Source organism: Carassius auratus, chromosome 19 (genome assembly GCF_003368295.1).
Source record: "Carassius auratus strain Wakin chromosome 19, ASM336829v1, whole genome shotgun sequence".
Lineage (NCBI taxonomy): Eukaryota > Metazoa > Chordata > Actinopteri > Cypriniformes > Cyprinidae > Carassius > Carassius auratus.
Genome location: NC_039261.1, coordinates 4,941,494 through 4,960,709, shown reverse-complemented (window position 1 = coordinate 4,960,709; position 19,216 = coordinate 4,941,494). Strand labels below are relative to the sequence as shown.

General features: G+C 39.0%; 1 protein-coding gene across 1 annotated transcript; it reads right to left on the bottom strand.

Moving 5' to 3' along the window:
- Positions 1–196: 196 nt before the first annotated feature.
- cpsf1 (cleavage and polyadenylation specific factor 1) lies at positions 197–16,963 on the bottom strand. Its single transcript, XM_026288473.1, has 38 exons — positions 16,805–16,963; positions 16,310–16,474; positions 15,791–15,818; positions 15,559–15,692; positions 15,393–15,473; positions 15,149–15,300; positions 14,139–14,285; positions 13,919–14,058; positions 13,692–13,802; positions 13,510–13,603; positions 13,275–13,362; positions 13,064–13,195; positions 12,208–12,259; positions 12,025–12,116; positions 11,844–11,918; positions 10,728–10,808; positions 10,395–10,487; positions 10,169–10,282; positions 9,713–9,854; positions 9,456–9,634; positions 9,111–9,250; positions 8,857–9,034; positions 8,176–8,382; positions 8,003–8,092; positions 7,768–7,911; positions 6,536–6,688; positions 6,275–6,391; positions 5,395–5,485; positions 5,215–5,299; positions 4,430–4,571; positions 3,799–3,951; positions 3,534–3,710; positions 3,174–3,240; positions 2,584–2,631; positions 2,332–2,487; positions 2,064–2,193; positions 1,490–1,628; positions 197–446 (listed from the first exon to the last, which is right to left on the bottom strand). Exons 2-38 carry the CDS (start codon positions 16,451–16,453, stop codon positions 399–401), a joined length of 4,344 nt encoding a protein of 1,447 aa, XP_026144258.1. The 5' UTR covers positions 16,454–16,474; positions 16,805–16,963; the 3' UTR covers positions 197–398.
- Between the last annotated feature and the right edge of the window lie 2,253 nt (positions 16,964–19,216).

Sequence of the window (19,216 nt, the reverse complement as noted above, 5' to 3'; positions counted from 1 at the left end):
TCATCACTCGCTACTTAAACCCTGAAGGCAAACAATGCAGACCATCTCTCACGCTTCCCAGAGAATGACATGGATTGTAATGTTTTTGAGTAAAGTGTGATAGAAAACGGCTTGTTCTTCTTCTGCAGTGGTCAGACTGTATCTGCGCTCAGAGAATCGTCTGTGATGGAAGTAAAGAATAATGACACGGAAAGCATTGGAGTATCAGCCATGTTCATTTTTTTTTTCCTCACAAAATATTCTAAGAAATGCAATTCCCTTTACCGCATTTCCTCCTTTCTGTAAACAAAAAAAAAAAAAAAACCCAGCATGACAAATTTTAGTTTCTTCTTTTTCTACCAAAACATTGAAATATAAAACAGTGGGCAGAGGATCGTGAGCGTGAGAGCAGCAGCTCTTCAGAAGTGAGCAGTTACTCTCTCGATCTCCAGAAGATCATCCAGGAGCTGAAACAAACGCAAAAGCAGAAAAACTCATAAACAGGAAGTTAGATAACTACGAGCATGACATTTCTAGTAGCACTTGAAGGCAGCTGGGTAATGCTTTATTTTAAGGTGTCCTTGTTACATGTGGTTACTATTATAATAACAATAAATTAGGCACAAATACATGAAAGTAACCCTAACCAAGTAGAAGTACATGTAGTTAATATTACTCTGAGCTTAAATGTATAATTACACTGTAACATTGACACCTGAAAATAACCGGCAGCAGTGTTTGTAACTACAGAATGTAAGTTTGTATTTTTTTGGGCCAGGATAATCTTGATGCTTCGGCTTGTTTTGGAACAGTTTTCATTGGCTTTTTTTTTCCATTTCTGAAGCACATTCTTTTAAAAAAAAGAAAACAACCAGCACTTGGTTTCAGCACAGTTTCCAGTACTGCTTAAATCAGGCTTTTTGCAGGAGTTTGTCAAGACTTTCTAACTGATTCCATATGAGCAGGCTAGGACGATGTCTATGGTAACACAAACTCTTAAAATTACTGCATTAAAAAAAAAAAAAGTAAAAAAATTTTTTAAACAAATTAAGAAAAGTAGTATTATATTAATTTAAGCATATCTCTATTGATTTTTCGAAGGCATATTAGCTTCTTGTCGATCCACCGGTTCACATTTACAACTGTGTTTGATGCATATGGGTCAATTTTCACACTAGTCTGAACACAAACAGCAGATGTGCTCATTTAAAATGCAAATTCATTCTCAGCCAGCAGGTGGCGCTTTTAAAACGGCAGAAATATAGCAGTTTCTCTGGGCTGTACTCAGAGCAAAGTCTTTGAAAGTTGCAGCGCTCATATTTATTCAATGAAATCATTTTTGTCTTTCCGTCCCCAAATTTAAAACCTCTTGAAATAGTAACAGAGACTCAAATGTATCATTTAAGGCATTTAACGGAAAACCGGTTATACTATATGAAATGATTATTCAATATATATTTTATTTCCACTGGCGTAGCGTGACAGTGAGTATCTTTGAGCCAGCACTCACAATGTCTGGGGTTGTGCCGATCTTCTTGGCCAGTTCGCTTCGCTCCATGGTGCTGAGGTACAGGTACTTATTCAGCAGCTCTCCATCCAGGATGTTCCTCACCGCGTTCTGCAGCGTCCGCCGATCACAGTGCAGCATCCTGCAGCAAAACACAGCAGCAGAAGCTCAGAGGCTACAAATGCTCATGGCAGATTTACATGATAAGAGTCTCATTTGTACAATACTAACTCTGGAAAGCCTAACATGAAATAGCAGTCAAAAATTTAATTTATTGGAAATAGAACCGTTTCTATTTTCCATCGTTAAAAGACACATGAACTACAGGCTGAAAATGAATGTATTTACAATGATCGTAAAAGACCTTTTATTTGCAGAAAAAGTGCTGAGGGTGGTGTATTAAAATATTATGGATAATTTAATCATACAAAGTAAATGCAGTTACTAATATTATTACATGTTTATTTCTTGCAATATACATTTGACATTAAAGCACTGAGCTCGAGTCGGGAAGCATACAAAAGAACGGCAGAATTTTTTTCTCTCTGTAGCCCTGCATCAGCAGGCGAGTCAGTACCTGAAGGCCTTAGGGTTGAGCCCTGCGTGATGCGGCAGCATGGTGGTGAGGGCGTTCTGCAGCATCAGCAGTCTGCGGTACGTCTTCTCCTGCATGGGCAGAAGCAGGCCCACGCCGCCCTCCAGCGTAGCTGCACACACACACACACACACACACACACACACACACACACACACAATCAAACTGACTTCACTAGTTCAGGAAGAGTGAAATAATGCTGTTTCATGAACGCCCACTAGAGAAAAGGGATGCAGCTGAGGAGACCCACCGAACCATGTGATGTTCTTGTTGTCCCAGGTGAGTGCCTTCTTGCTGGCGGGGTCCAGAGTGCCGCGGCACGGCATCCTCCAGAAGGCGTTCACATGGGCGCCCACATTAAAATCAGCTCTCCGCAGCAAACGCATGCCTCCGAAACTCTCTTTGGCTGGAGGCGGTGTGATAAAAGGACACATTTGATATCAGACACTGGGAAAGAGCAAAGTCTCACGGTTCTATAGAGAGAATCAGATGAATGACACACCTTCTGGCAGGTACATGTAGACCGACAGGTTTTTATCTCTGTCTGAAACTGAGAGAGGGTTTTAGAGGTCAAACCAGTGAGTTTAAAGTGTAAAACTAATGCTGAAACAGAATAAAAGAGTAATGGTGTGCACATCGCTCTAGTTTACTCATGGAATATTTTTTTTTTGCATCACCAAATAAAAATAAATAAAAATCAGATACAACTGGGTGTGTCAATGAACTCTTCGCCGACTGGCTTGCGCAATAATGCATCATGCGAATATTTGCATCACATTACTCACTCTAGTTTACTTATGGGATGTTTTTTTAATTGTTTGCACAAATAAAAACAATAAAAAAAAACTGTGGGGCGTGTCAATAAGCTCTTTGCTGATTGGCTTGTGTGATCATGCAAAACTTTCCACTCAAATTAACATCTTTGAACTTGCACCGAAGACGCGATTGAGGTGTATATTGTGCTTCCGCAGCAATCACGTCACCTTGACGCAAATATGTGTCTATTTGAGTCTTTGCATTGACTTTGTATGTAAACTTATCACGCAAATAATTAAATTCTCTTTCTGTGTGAACACATCATAAGACATTTACCCAGGAAGCCCAGCTGGTTGTTGTCCACCATAAACTCTACGCTGTAAACCTCAAGGGGCTTTGCATCCTATGAAGAAACAAAAAGAGCAATGGAACAACTAGATCCAAACTGAATGCATTTTGTGTATGTATGAATTGTGACCTCAAGGTATGCTGGTACAATTTGCGAATCTTAACTACTACAATAATAAGCAATATTAAACCATGCTAAGCCCTCAAGTCAAGAGGCAAAAGATCAAGATTTGAAACCAATCAATTGACTATTGTGAAATGACAATACACTGCAAAGTGGCAGCAAAAAATATATCCCGTTAAATCAGCTGTATGATAAAGGATTGAGTGCAAGCTCTTGGCAGATACCCTGCTGACGAGCGAGAGCGTCTTGCTCTCCTGCTGGTAGCGCAGCAGAGAGATGCTCTTCATCACATCAGCGGCGAGGATGAAGTTCTTGATGCTGTGCATCTGATGGATGTAGAGCTGAGTGTCGATGAAGGCCATGCCGGTCAGATCATTATCCTTCAGACTCCACAAGAAGATCTGCACACACACACACTCACATTATACAGTCAACAGGAATGTGATTGTGTTTTAAGTGATGCAGCAGGTTTAAACGTGTGGTGTTCACCTTCTGTCCGATGGCAGACACCAGGTATCCACTGCAGTGACAGAGGGCCGTGACGGGCCCCTTCTGCTCCTTCTCATACAGCACTTTAAACTTGTTCTTGGTGAGGGGCTGACCGGGCTCGGGCACCACCTCAATCACGTCCAGAATCAGGATCTGTCACAGACAAAACAGACGCAGATGAGACTTCTGATCAACAGAAACATGTGCCGACATAAAAGAGACCAAAGGAAGGGCTGCACGATATGGGAGTGTGATTTTTCTTATAAAAACTGAGACTCACCTAAAACAGACTCACTTTTTTTTTTTTTTTTGGTAGGGATGCACAATTTAACCTATATCCTAATGGCATTTAATGTTAAATAAGTATTACTATGAATAATAATTTGTTTAAAAAATAATGTATTGTTTTCATTAATAAATTAGTAGGGCTGCACAATTTAGCCAATCTTGTAATCATATTTCACAAGTAAAATTATTATTAAAAACCATAATTATTTTTATTTCTAAATAAAAACATTAAGCAAAATGCCCTTTAACTTTTAGTAGTGGAATAAATTAATGGTATGAATCAAATGCACCTGTAAAGAGTCTCTCTACAATGGCATCCCATTGGTAACTTAATGCTACTCACTCTTCCTCTGCAGGTGACCTCCTCTCCCTGGATGAGGCACGTACCCAAAGCCACATATCCCTTCAGGCCTGACACAGTCTCTTGACTCTTCAGAGCCACCGTCTTCATACACGTCACATGCTCCCACTCCTCCAGATCAACGCTGTCCAACAACGTTACACAGACAGATCATCATCATCATCATCATTTACTCATGTCAGGACGTCCCTCCACTGAAAGTCTATTCCACCTTAGCTCTATGCATCAAAATGTTTATTAAAGACACATAAATGTAAATGTAATGTAATGCTAAATGTTTATATGAATAAAGGCCTATATCTCGATATTATCGGCCAATATGAACCTGTCGCCAATATATCAGAATTGACGAATATGCCGCCGATATTAATTTATATATTTTTTTTCAGTCAAATGTTTGGACGCACAAACGGGAAAGTGCCCAAACTTTTGAGTGGTACTGTACTATAATATACACAAAGAATATCGGCATCAGCCTTTTTTACTCCCTAATATCGGTATTGGTATCAGCCCCAAAAACCCACTCTACTATTAATACCTAAAGTAACATTAAAAGGAAAACTAAAAAAAAAGTTATTATGTAATAGTATAATAAATCATACTAAAATAAACTAGCTTTCTAGACAACCATGATTGAGAAAAAAATCTCAGGTCTTCAGAAGGATTACACTTGGATAAAACTGCTCAATTAATGGCGATTACTTTCGAAATGTCTTTCTGAACTTTTTAAAGCATCAAAGTTTAGGCTGTGTGAATGTGCTTCTCACCGTGTGTTTGGGATGGCCTCCCAGCTGACCGGAGAGATGAGCTGAATGGAGAACTTCTCCTGCTGAGGGTGTATGTACCGCTCATCTAAGAAAACAACAATTCAAATAATAAAGACCCCATCAAATCAGACACAGTCACTTCATCCATATACACACACATGCAAGCAAACAGTGTCCCACCTCTTTCGATGGTCTCAAACTCCTTCTCCTCTCCGGTCATTCTGGGGATGCGTGTGCACTGCTCTTTAACACTGCTGCACACCGCATACACCTGAAACACACACACGACTGATCAACATATGACTGCCATGTTTACATGGCAGAAGTCATTTCAAGGAGAGGTATGTGAAATTGACCACTAGTGGTTGTAACTGGTACTGCAGCACAAATTCTAAATACGCCCTCCTCCTCAAACTGGCAACCCAATAGTGTTGAATTATTATTGGCTAAACTGGCAGTGGGCGGAGTCACACAGACCAAAACAAGAACAGACATTCTGACACAGAACACACATTTTAATGCAAAATAACTGGCTGTAGCATTGTTAATCGAAGAAATTAGTAAGTAAACTTAACATGATCCCTAAATGTAATTTTTATGCTTTATTACAGTCAGAAAATTACATACAGAACATTTAATGCTGGACACCGATGTTATTTATACAGACCTCATTTATATATAGAATAGTTTGGTTTTTGCTCCTGTGCTCTAATTAGTCAACATAACACAATTTCGTATGACCAAACTGAACAAGAAAAATCTGCAGAACACAAAAGAAAATATTGATGAATGTTGCCATAACTAAACAATTTAGCTCCCATTTACTTCCAATGCATTTAAAATTCAAGTTAATGCAAACCAAAACTGTTTAAGTCTTCAAAATTCCACTAAAGAAAGTGAGTGAGGTCTAGAAAAATGTGAGATGACAGACGTAAATGGATGAAATAATTATTTTAGTTTAGGTTGCATCTATTTAAGGCTCATATAAAGGTTTAAAAAGGGCCAAGACAAGCTCAGTCACTAAATGTAGTGTATCACATGCCCACAGCATGTGCATTACCTTTGATTCCACATGGTACGACACATAGTGGACGGTACACCTGAGTGGGATCTTGCGGACAGGCCAGGGAGCATCATATGAGAGATATGTGGGTAACACACTGATCCTCAGCTCGCCCTAAAGCGACAAACACACTTCAATTAAACCTAAACCTGTCAAGATTATTCTCTCCAGATATCCTGATACAGTGGATTATGAAAGACACTTTTGAGATGTGATCTAATACCAAATGCTAGTGTAGATTTTAGGACTTGTCTGCACCTGTTTGTTGAAGTAGAGGAATCCTTTGGGACAGTTGATATTGTGAAAGGGAGAGAAGGACTCAATGGCGCCGTCTATTGTCATGGGGTGGAGTCGCATCGCCCCACGAGAAGTCACCAGCATCCAGTGAGGAGAAGGCCCACAGATAAACACCTGAAAACAAGCAGTGCCAACATTTATGTAGTTCTTCTCTTACAAATTATGCCTTGCTTGAGGAAAAGAATTTGGTGCCAATGTCTTACACCAGCTCTGATAGCTAACCTATACGGTTTGGTAATGATAATGTAAAACTATTAAAAATTATTTTCCGTAAATGAAAATCAAGCTAAAATAAAATAATGAAATAAATAAGAAATGTTGCCTGACTTACTGAAATAGAAAGTAGTACTAACATTGAAGCTGATATAAAAATAAAAAAGTTCATTAGAGCCCGACCAATATATCGTTTTGCCGAAATTATCGGCTGATATGAACCTGTCGCCGATATATCTGTATCGCCAAATATGTCGCCGATATTAAATTTTTTTTTCAGTCAAATGTTTGAACACACGAATGGGAAATTGCTCAAACTGTAGACTGGTACTGTACTATAATATACACAAAGAATATCGGCCGATATATAGGTATCAGCCTTTTTTACTCCCTAATATCGGTATTGGTATCAGCCTCAAAAAACCCATATCTGTTAGGCTATATATATCATTAATACTAATACCTAAACTAACATTAAAATGAAAACTGAAAAACCTAATAAAAGGTACTATGTAATAGTATAATAAATAATACTAAAATAAACTTGCTTGCTAGACATCCATGACTGACAAAAAACGGTTCCTAAGAATAAAATACAACACAAAAAATATATATAAATTAGGTAAAAAACTTACTAAATTTAAAATTATGAAATTAAAATTAGAAATAAAATAGGTTTAATTTGAAGTAGCAAAATTAGTAAAACTAAGACTGAAATGAAAAATAAAACTAAACAGAAATATAAAAAACTAATAAAATCTCTAAAATTAAAATAAAAAGTGAAATAACTAAAAATAAAAGCTAAAATATTTAACAGAGCCAAGTATGAATAAAAATACTATAATGCTATACAAATATGACTAAAAGTTTTGTATACATTTAGAATTGAACACAATGCAAGGCCATCAACAAGTATAAAATAAAAATCATGATCAGATAAGTACATTTCAGTTTTCAAACCAAGTCACAGACAGACATACCCCAGAGTATCCCGAGATGTCCTGGAAGTATCTGAATCTGGCCACTCGACCTTTGACCCCCAGCGTCTCCTCTCCCTGACCATCAGGCTTCTTCTCCTTCCTCATTTTGGACTTCTTCTCTCTGAAGTTAATGTTGTGAGGCATCTGACAGGAAGAAGACACAGCCACCACTCACAATCACTCAAACATCACTAGAGTAAGCGTCCCGTGGAGAGTATTAAGAGTCAGTTTGTACCTTCTTGAAGCGCACTTTCAGGTTGCTCTGAGCCTGTGATTGGTCGTAGGGAAAGGCCTCATAGATAAGAAGCTCTTGATCAACATGTGCCTGTGGACAAATACAGTAAAGCACACAACATTAAACCTCAATTCATCCAGAAGAGCAGGGAGGCTTCTGTGATGAACACTCACCAGCAGGTAAGGACGGCTGTGGTTGTAGCCTAAAGACACGAGAGCAACTTCTTTGACCAATGGGATTTCTCCCTGCCTCATCACTTCCTCTTTTTTGAGCTCTCCTTGAGTAGCCGACTGGCTAGCAGAGCTGTCGACCAAAACACGCTGACCAACAGGGAAATTTTTCACCAGGAAAACCAGACGCCAGTCGGGAAGCTGGTATATCTGATTAACAAATCACAATAAACATTTTTAATGAGCATCAGATTATGATTTACATACATTCTGTGGAAGATTTTAACATGAACTGAACAACCAAACAGCCCCTAATGAATAAGATTAATCATATAAATCTGGTGATAAGGCATTCATTCATAATGAAAAAAATCGATATACTTCATAAAGGTAGTTCAGGCATAGCTTTGAATGAACTAAGAGTGACAGGCTTCTCATTTCTGCATTTTTGAATCATACAAACGGAATTTTAAATATTACAGATTATGAAACGGAATTCTGTTTCTTGATTCTGATTGGCTGAGCCTTGTTCAAAGCTGTTGTAAATCACTCCACAAACGTGCACCTTCGTTTACTTTTGTGTGTTACAATTTCTTACAACCACAGCTGATTCTGAGGAACTGTAGTTTGTTACCCAAACTCCAAGCATGGAAATCTCATTAAATAAGTGTGTATGGTCATCACCTCCATGACTCCGTTCTCTCTGACCAGCAGGCACCAGTGTGACGGCTCCTGGCCACTCTCTCTTCCTGTCTGAGAGGAGGTCAGTGCTGCAGAGACACGGCTGGACTCCTCTCTACTGGGGCTGCTCAGAGGGTTCGACTCCCCATACAGCATCTCCTCCTCATCATCCAAAGCATTACTGACCAACAACAACAGTCATTATGAGACAACGAGACGAGCTGCCAATGAGAGCATTTGAGCGTCTGGTGTATTACCCAAGGTCCTGGATGATGGTCTCGGTGTCTGATTGGGCTCTGGTGGCAGTTTCCTCTCTGGCCAGGAAGCTGACCTTGTTCTCAGTTGTGAACATGCCACTGACGTCACGATAAGCACATAACGTAATAACACGGGATTGCTGGAAAAACACATTGAGAACACTTTAAATGGTGTTCAACAATAAAAACATACTGCATTTCGGGAAAGAGAATCTAATGAAAAATGGGATTTACAAAAAAATGAAAAAGAAAAGAATCCAGAATGAAAATGTGTGTGATTTTTATGAAAATAATGCAATAATAATAAACAAAAAAAAAAGTCTCCTTTATCTTCGCTGGACTGACCGTGTGGATCTGGGGCTTCTGCAGCGCCAGCCGGTGGCTCTTCCCCATGTACGAGTCGCTCTTCAGCACAAACATGGTGACCGCTCCCTCAGCTGTCATGATGATCATGTAGGGATCAGCCACAGAGCAGTGCACTATGGGAGAGCCCAGGTCCACGGGGATAAAGTGGAGCTGCGTCACTGAGAGCAAGAAGAGAAGAGAGCGGATGAGACACTAGATCCATCCATCACATGGTCAACACGGACACGCTTCCTCACCTCCCTCTAGCAGTCTGATGCCCATTGGAGACACCTGGATGATGTATTTATTGTCTCCGATGTTGCCCGCATACACAGTGGGACCCTGCGTGGCGAACCCACTGGTGTCCAGCTCCATAATCTCCTGACCCGTCTGCAGGATCTAAACACACCACAAGAGCAATCAAACACTGGAAGAGTCTATGTGTCCTCCAGGAATCTCATGATAATAAACTGCCTCAATAAAAGCACCGTGACTGCTCGAAGAGTAGACAGTGAGCTCATATCTAGCTGCGTGGAATGACATACTAGCATGCTGCTTACTATGAAGTATATACTGCCTAGTAGACATGTCTTTCACTAATGCAATATATCCCGATGCTGAACGTGAGCGCTGTAAAATACAGTGAGAGTTTGGTTTGGTGTGTTCTGTCTTGAGTATGGTAGCTTGTTACACATAATCCAGATTTTGATTACCATGGTGGAGTCCTCTCTGCTGAGGATGAGGAAGCCGTGTTTGTTCTTGTCGTCCTCTACTGTGGGCTCCTGCTTCTCCTCCTCAGGACCCTCGCCATCGCCCTCTGGTGGGGACTACAGACACACAGCGTTTCAGCCAAACCTCAGAATTATGGGTCATTTATCTTTTATTTTGTAATACAGATAAATGCAAAGACTTTAGAAGGATGAGTGTAACAGAAGTCACCTTCTCCGGTTTCTCCTCGCAGTGTATGACTGTCCACATGTCATGGCATCCAGGAAGTTCAAACGTTGTGACCACCTGCGGTCTGATGCTTTTCTATAGAACAGCAAAATACATGCTTCAATACCACAGGTGACCTGATTCACAGTTCAAGTCAAAGCAAGCATGTCGACAGCAGGTGTAAAGGAGTCAAAATGCATGTATCTCGGGTGTTTTAAAGGCAGCCCTGGTAAAGCCCAGAGGTCACTGTAGCACCCACAGCGGCCTGCAGCAGTCGAGTGCATCTTTACTTCAGACAGACACGAGCACAGGAAGAGGAGCTACAGATACTCATACCTGCAGGACAGAGAGAGCCCCGTTCTTGCCGTATCCTGAGCCCACCACCACCTCCAGATCCGGCTCTGGGTTAGTCTGAAACTGATGACGGAAGAATTGATAGTGCATCACAACTGTGACCCTGGAGCACAAAACCAGTCTTCAGTCGCTGGCGTATATTTTTTGCAAAAAAAAAAAACATTTTTATGGGTCAAAATTATAGATTTTTCTTTTATGCCAGAAATCAATAGGATATCAAATAAAGATCATGTTCCATGAAGATATTTAGTAAATTTCCTACTGTAAATATATCAAAACTTAACTTTTGTTTAGTAATATGCATTGCTAAGAACTTCATTTAGACAAATTTAAAGGTGATTTTCTCAATATTTAAATTTTTTTGCACCCTCAGCTTCCAGATTTTCAAATAGTTGTATCTCTGCCAAATATTGTCCGATCCTAACAAATCATAAATCAATGGAAAGATTATTTATTCAGCTTTTCGTGTGATATATAAATCTCAATTTCAAAAAATTTACCCCTTATGACTGGTTTTGTGGTCACAATTAATCAGAAACAAAATGTTTCACAAAGCCAACAAAGGAACTAATCACGTCTTTTTTTCCGTCATGCTGGATCTGGTATTAACCAGAAAATACCTCACCATCCAGAGCTGCAGAAATTATGTATTTTTTAGGCCAAAGCCCAGAAACAAATCCGTATTTTAGCACTTCTGTCTCCATCGTTCTCAGGTTAATGGGTTTTTGAATGGGTTTGTTGAGAACACAAGCTCATGATATTTTCACATTTAATCCTACAACATGAAATACATCAGTAATAGGTTTTTTTTTTTTTTAAGGTTTCACTTGTCTTAAAAAAGGCGGTTGCTAAAAAGTGTCTAAATGTGACTAGAGAGCACTTTAAACACCCTAACAGATAAACTCTTCTCATTAGCTAGATTTTTACTTCTGCTGATTGCTTTTAGGCTTCAGAATTCATTAACATTTTATCATGATGAATGAACCGTATGAATTATAAGCTCTGGTTGGTTGACAGCTGTTAGGTTTTTGCCCAAGATGTGAACTTATAGGTTGGCCTAAAACGTCCCGTCATCACTGGAGGGAGAGTAAGAGGTACCTCTTCAGACAGGAAGGCCGGTTCTCCCATGGAGGCGCTGACACAGGGTCCTATGTTCAGTATGCTGTCACAAACCTGGACATAAACATCGAATCTAGTTCAATACAAGCGTTTCACACAGGCACTAACACTGGAAATGTAAATGAAATCTGTCCCAGACTGAGATCAGATAGGACCTCACCTCAAACGAGTAAGTCGCCAGCTGAGTGCCTGACTGAGCCTCGCTCCCGTACACCTCGATTTCATCAAGCTCATCGGGCAGACTGGCCTTCCCTGAACACAGCAACACACACACATATAAACACACACACAACAGCACACACATCTGAACCACATACAACAACACTCTCATTAATCACTCCACCTGCCCAGTTAGCCACGCCATCCACGCGCTTCTTCTTATTCGGAGGCTCTTCCTGGAAGACAAAGGCATTCGAGAGGCGTAAGATCCTTCAGATCCTTCTTACAAAAGATTTCATGAGCTTCAAAACGGACATTTAATGATATTTTTCATCACTGTCTGGATCTCAGCTTGAGGAAAGATGGGCTAAAGTTTATTTTTTAATTGATTTAAAAACCTTAACTGTTCAAGTGACTGGCAATACCGACATTGCACAAAAGCAGAATTGGACAAACCACTGCTGTCGCTTAAAAGCGCTCATTCCCTTCAGATAAAGAAGTGTGCTTAATTTTATAAAGTGCACGCTTGTAGTGTACTCCAAACATTCCACAAATAGTATACAGAGTTCTTTTTAGATGACAGGAGATAAAATATTAACGAAATACAAGGTCACTTAAGTGCACTTAACGAAAATGCACTTTTTTATGAGTGTTTAACTCACTTAAGTAGAGTTTTAAAAAGTGTGATTTAACATTAAATAAACGTACACGTTTTACTTTAATGGTGCATTTTAAGTTATGTTTTCGTACTCTTTTGTCAAGCTTTTACATAAGTACACTTATTTTGATGTGATGACTAACATACTTAAGCACATTTTAGTTTAACCTTAAATGCTTGAGAGTAAATTCAGCAGAACTTTAACCAACAACAGAATTATGAAATGACATAAAAAGATGTGCAAGCACTACTTAAGTGGGTCAAAAAGCACTTAAGTTCGACTATATAAATAAACACTATAATCCATCCATTTAAGTGAAATTTTATCTAATTTCCAATAACACGCAATGAACTGTTTGAATGACACTAGTCTGTCCTTCACCTGTTTGTCTTTCTCCTCGCTCTCTTTGCCCTCTTCCATTGGCGTCTCCTGGAGTTTCTCAGTGTACCTGAGCAGCAGTGAGTTGCCCAGACGAGAGCCCAGGAACAGATAGCCGGGCTCCATGGTGGTCATCTGAGAGGAGAGAGATGAGGGAGTGTGTGAGTGTCTGTGTTCAGGCGCAGAGGACTGTAAAACACAGATGATCACTCACACAGGTGCTCAGGACGCTGGCGGCAGCCTTGTCGAAGTGAAACGCCCGCACGCTCCTCATGCCATCTGTGATGAGCGTCAACACGTAACTGCAACATGACGACACACGCGGTCAACACACATGCTCAGGATCTCGGATCCAGCTCACCATCTCTTTGGGTTTTGATTGCTTCTATTTTCTTAACTGGCTTTGGATAAAAGTGTCTGCTAAATGTCATTAAAACATAGGTTCTCACATTTCTCCTCCTTTTAGTGAGATGACCATCTTATCAGAGCTGATGAAGGACGCTTGAGAACAATCCAGCGTGATCTTCACCTCCTCCTGTGGCCCTGAAGAGCGAAACAGGTGGAGTTAGAGTGAGACGTCAATCATAAAGACGTTATTTTGGGGATAAACTGAGGTTCTGGGTGAACTTACTCAAGGGGAAAGCTGTGGTGCCATTGGTCTGACTGTTGAGAGACACTCCAAACGGAGGAACGCTCTGGTTCAGATACAGCAATGAGTTCACAGCGAACACCACAACTCCACCTGAACACACCACATTATCCTTCAAACAGCTTGAAGAGATGGATTTGATGGAGCCAAATAATATTTGGCAATAATGTAGGTTATAGGGAGCTCTTTGTTTTGATCAGGTCTCTTACCGATGGGTTTGGGCACAGCCATGACCTGAGTGCAGTCGAAGGGCAGGTTACTGAGAGACCAGATGACCGGATGAACCTTCTGCATGATGTTTAGAGAGATGGCCACGATACTGCACGTGTCGTGACGCACTGCCACACGCCTGAACACAACAAACGATGCCTATGAGCGAGACAGGAAATACACGTAATCAAGTGTTGATGGTCAGACAGACAGTCGTACCCTGGCCACGTCTGATTGGGCTCAAACAGAATAAGCAGTGTGGGCTCGTAGTAACCGTGGAGAAACTTCATATCGATGATGTTTAGGAGCTTCTCATCCAGTTCACGAACATCAATAATGTAACTGGGAAGGAAACTTGACTTCTGCCTAAAAAAGACATATTATGAATGAGATCTTGCTGTAAATACATAGCGGTTTGATTTGAATAGAGTCTTATAAGATACGGTTAAAAAGTTTGGGAATCAATACTTTCATCTAGCAAGGACACATTCAATAGATTGACAATAAATACAATTATGATGCTACATTTCTATTTCAAACAAATGCTATTATTTTGAACTTTCGTCAACATTGTTAATAATCAGAAATCTTTCTCGAGCACCAAATCAGCATGTGATTTTTTGAAGATCATGTGACGCTGAAGATTGAAGTAATGGTGCTGAAAAATCAGCATTGCATCACATGAATAAATTATATGTTTAAACATATTACAACAGAAAGCAGTTGTTTTAAATTGCAATAATATTTAACAATTTTTTAATTTTAATTTTTTTTACATTTTATTTTTTTAACAAAAATAAACTACATTACAGCTAGTGCAGTCAAACGATTAATTGCATCGAAAAAAAAATCTTTATTTACATAAAATGTGTTTGTACGGTTTTATGTATATATAAATACACATGCATGAATATATAAAAAAACAATTAACATGTAATATATATATATATATATATATATATATATAACATTTTCTTAAATATATATACACATGTATGTGAGTGTATTTATGAACACATACTAAATACAGTACACACAAATATATTATGTAAATAAAGACTTTTATTTTGGATGTGATTAATCGTTTGACAGCACTAATTGAGACATTAAAAGAAATTGTTTTAAATATTACAAAAAAAAAAGTAAAATATCTTACCATCCCTAAACTTTTCAGTGTTATAGATAATAATTTAAAATGGCAGGAAGTATTTAGAAAACATGGTTGTTACCCCTCTCCCACGATGCCTTCCTGTTCATCGGTCAGCGTGTCCTTCCTGAAGGGCAGAACCACCAGACACGTGCCGTACACCAGCATGACAGCGCAGCGGTTCTCCGGATCCACACGCACCATGGGGATGTGCACGTTCTGGACAAACCCTTCCTGAAAGCATCCAAACACACAGCACAGAGCCATCAGACACAGATCAGCAGCTCAACACATCCTCAGAAACACAGTACTGTACAGAAACACACTCTCAACTCCGGCTCCTCGAAGTAGTGCAGCGACAGCGTCTTCAGGTCATGCGTGCCTGGATCATACTCCACTACCGACAGCTGGAAGAAACACACACACACTGGCTTTAGACACTCTTCAAATCTTTTCCTGCGCAGGAAGCAGCTGTGATGCAGTCACACATACCTTGGCATCTTTGAAGCTGAGGAGCAGGGCGTCTCTGTTGGTGCCCGCGAGCTGAACGCTGGCCATAGACATCACATTTCCAAAGAGAGAGAAGCACGCCACCTGCTCCAGCTTCTCTTTACGGCTCTTGACATCTACAGTTGAATATCAATCATAACAATAATATTAATGATTATAAACCCAATTTAATCTACAGGATGCTTGACTGCAGAGCGAACATGAAAGGTCTTACCCGACGACTTCTCCGATTTGGAAGAGCTCTACAATACAAGAAGAGAATATCATTAGCGTTTATATTAATGACCCATTTAAACCAAACAGACCCAAACCAAGTGGCATTTATTCTAAAAACATTAGCGTTATTATATAACGATATTTATAATAAGACACAACAAATAAAAACACAACCAGTTTCTAAGGTTTAATATGACAGGAAAAAGAAGAAAATTAAGCATTGCTTTGTAACCGGTTGACCTATATTGGTATCCAATTGTGTTTTTTTTTTTGTTTTTTTTTATCAGCTGTCAGCTATTCAACCCGAATTCATTACATACCTTTCTATCAAAGTTATCTGACATTATCAAGATGTATTTCATATCAAGAGTTCTTCTCATATTCTATCACCTGTATCATTCCCTAAACTACAGCAAATAGACTATGATAATGTGCTATTTCATATAAAGCTACACATACTCATGATATGACGCTATAATGAATCTGAAACAGAGAGAGGTGTGTTTGGTGTCCTGACCTCCACATCATAGATGACCCTGTACACACAGAGCTGGGAGGTGCCCGCCACCAGCAGGTTCTTCTCTCGGCCGGAGATGAAGTTACAGTAGACGGCGAACTCCACCGCGGTGGGCGGATGAGCCTGACGGTACACCGCGTACATGAGGAAGAAGAGGAGGAAGACCTACACAATCACAGAGACAGAGAGTGAGAACTGCACACTGTTTACACACTCTACAGCCGCTCCTCTTACTCTCATCCACACACACACACACACACACACACACACACACACACACACACACACACACACACACACACACACACACACACACACACACACACACACACACACACACACACACACACACACGTGCTGCCCTATTCTTCTGATGTACTCGTGTCCACGAGCATCTGTTGACATTAGCGCATCTCTTTCATCTCATGCTAATATGCTAGCGAGCTTTATTTGATCACAACACACATCATCTGTAGATACGAGACATAAACATACCAGCGAAGTATCGTACGATGTTCCAGATGAGCCCTATGAGTAGTGGGTCTCGTAAATATATCGATTTAACCCCGAGCTCGGCACATTAGCGCGCTCTCTTTCTTACTCTCATTCATCACACTTCCCAGAATGCCTCGCGGGGGACAGCGAGCGCAGCGCCGAAATGTGTCCGACGTGCAGTGAGCGCGTGACGAGTTCCGCTCTCGCTTTACTTTTTCGAGTTCATCGCTTCTAAAAACCGCTGAAAACACGCGCGCGCGTTACCAGTCACGTGTGATTTATTCCTGTTGGAATTTTGAACATCATTCCTTCAGCCACGATCCTTCAGAAATCATTCTAACATTATGATTTTCTGCTCAAAACGTTTAGTATCATGTTGTTGTTTTTGAAGACAGTGGAGTAGAATTTGCTGAATTAATCAAGAGAAAATTCAGAAGAACAGCATTTATCTGAAAATAGAAATCTTTTGTAACATTATAAATGTCTTTAGTAGCACTTTTGATCAATTTAAAGAATCCTGCTTAATAAAAGTATTAATTTCTCGTTCATTTTTAACGATGCTGACAATTCAGCTCTGATCACAGGAATAAATTATATTTTAAAATATATATCAATTTTAATATTTCACAAAATTACTGTTTTTGCTGTAATTTGGATCAAATAAATGCAGGTTTTGAGAGCAGAAGAGAGTTCTTTAAAACATATTTGAATCTTACTGCTTTCAAAAACTTCTGACTGGTATTTTATTTATGTTATATTTATTTATTTATTTATTTAAAGAAACAGGGACAGCGTACAATAAACATTAACCTCAAAGGGAGAGATGCATAGTACCAGGTTTTAGCTCAAGAACTAATTTTCACCCGTAGTCCCTGGGTAGGCTGATGTTAAGTTACAATATATAAACATACATGAGTAATAAGATTTACACTTGCCAAAAAAATAAATAAAATAAAAATTGTACAAAAGTTCATGTTCACACCTTTCATATACTTAGACCTTAGAACACACACTTACACACATACACATATCTGGTCACACGTGGGGACAAATTTGATTTGATAAAAGCCATTTCTTTGCTTGGCGTGTGAAGGTGTAAAAATTTGTGCTTTTTTTTAGCTCTATAGGCAACATATTCCACTGACGAGCGGCCACACAAGAAAAAGCAGAGTTTCCAAATACTGTCCTGCGTTTAGGGATCCTGCATTCACCTCGCACTGTAGATCTTGTGGCTCGAGCTGTTATTTCAGAGCCCAAAGATATGAATTCTTTTAGTGGAGGAGCAGCGTTGTCATGAAGTATCTTATACATCAAACACAGATTGGTGTGAATTATCAGATTTTCAAAGCTGAGAAACTGGTATTTTATAAGAATATGACAGTGATGGAATCGTCTGCTTTTCTTATCGTGAATCTTTAAAGCGCTTTTATATAATGACTCAAGTGGCTTGAGGGCAGTTTTAGTAGCCTGTGACCAACTTGTCATACAATATTGAAAATGAGGAACAATCATGGCATTTAGATAGGCCCCTGAGGCCTCGATTGTAAAGGAATTTCCAATGTATCTGAACTGTGCCATATTAAATTTTATTGTATTTGTTAACTTTTTTAAATGCTTTTTAAAGCCTAAATGTGGTTCCAATATGACACCTAAATATAGATTATATATGTTAACATATAGATGACAGAGTAAATAAATATAAAACAGTGATATATACCCCTGGAAAAATTTCCAAAACGTCATGATAATACAATGGTACTCTTTCTTGTTAATATTATTTTCTTAAAAGGTAACACTTAACAAATAATTTCCATTTGTTAACATTAGTTAACTTCATTAATTAACAAACAGCGAAAAGGGATTTATTAATGTTGGTGAATTCTTACATTTACTAATACATTATAAAAAAATAATAATAATTGTATCTGTTAATGTAATTGAATGCATCTAAACTAAAATGGGCTAATAAAGAACAGCTGTTTTTTTTATTATTTCCCTTAAGAAAGATTTACACCAAAACAATGTATTGGTCATTATTGCATTATAGTTAACAAATACAACTTTATTGTAAAGTGTTACTTATAAATATAATACACATATTCAGATGCACATCAGTTTAGATTTTAAAAAGTTATTGGTGTTGCCAAATTATTTCAAGTGAGACAATCTGAAGAACCCCAAATCTTTTTAGAGTGCACAATTAAATAATAAACGTAAAAATTTTTACTTTATTTCTACTGCTATTACTGTATAAAAACATTGTACAGATAATAACTTAATTCCGGCATTTATTTACTTAAAAATATCAATCATTAAAGATCACTAAAATATGCAAATGTTTTGTCAGTCGCTTACAGCACAGAAGAATGGAATTATTCACAGAATTAAGAAGAGAACCAGAACGAACACTCA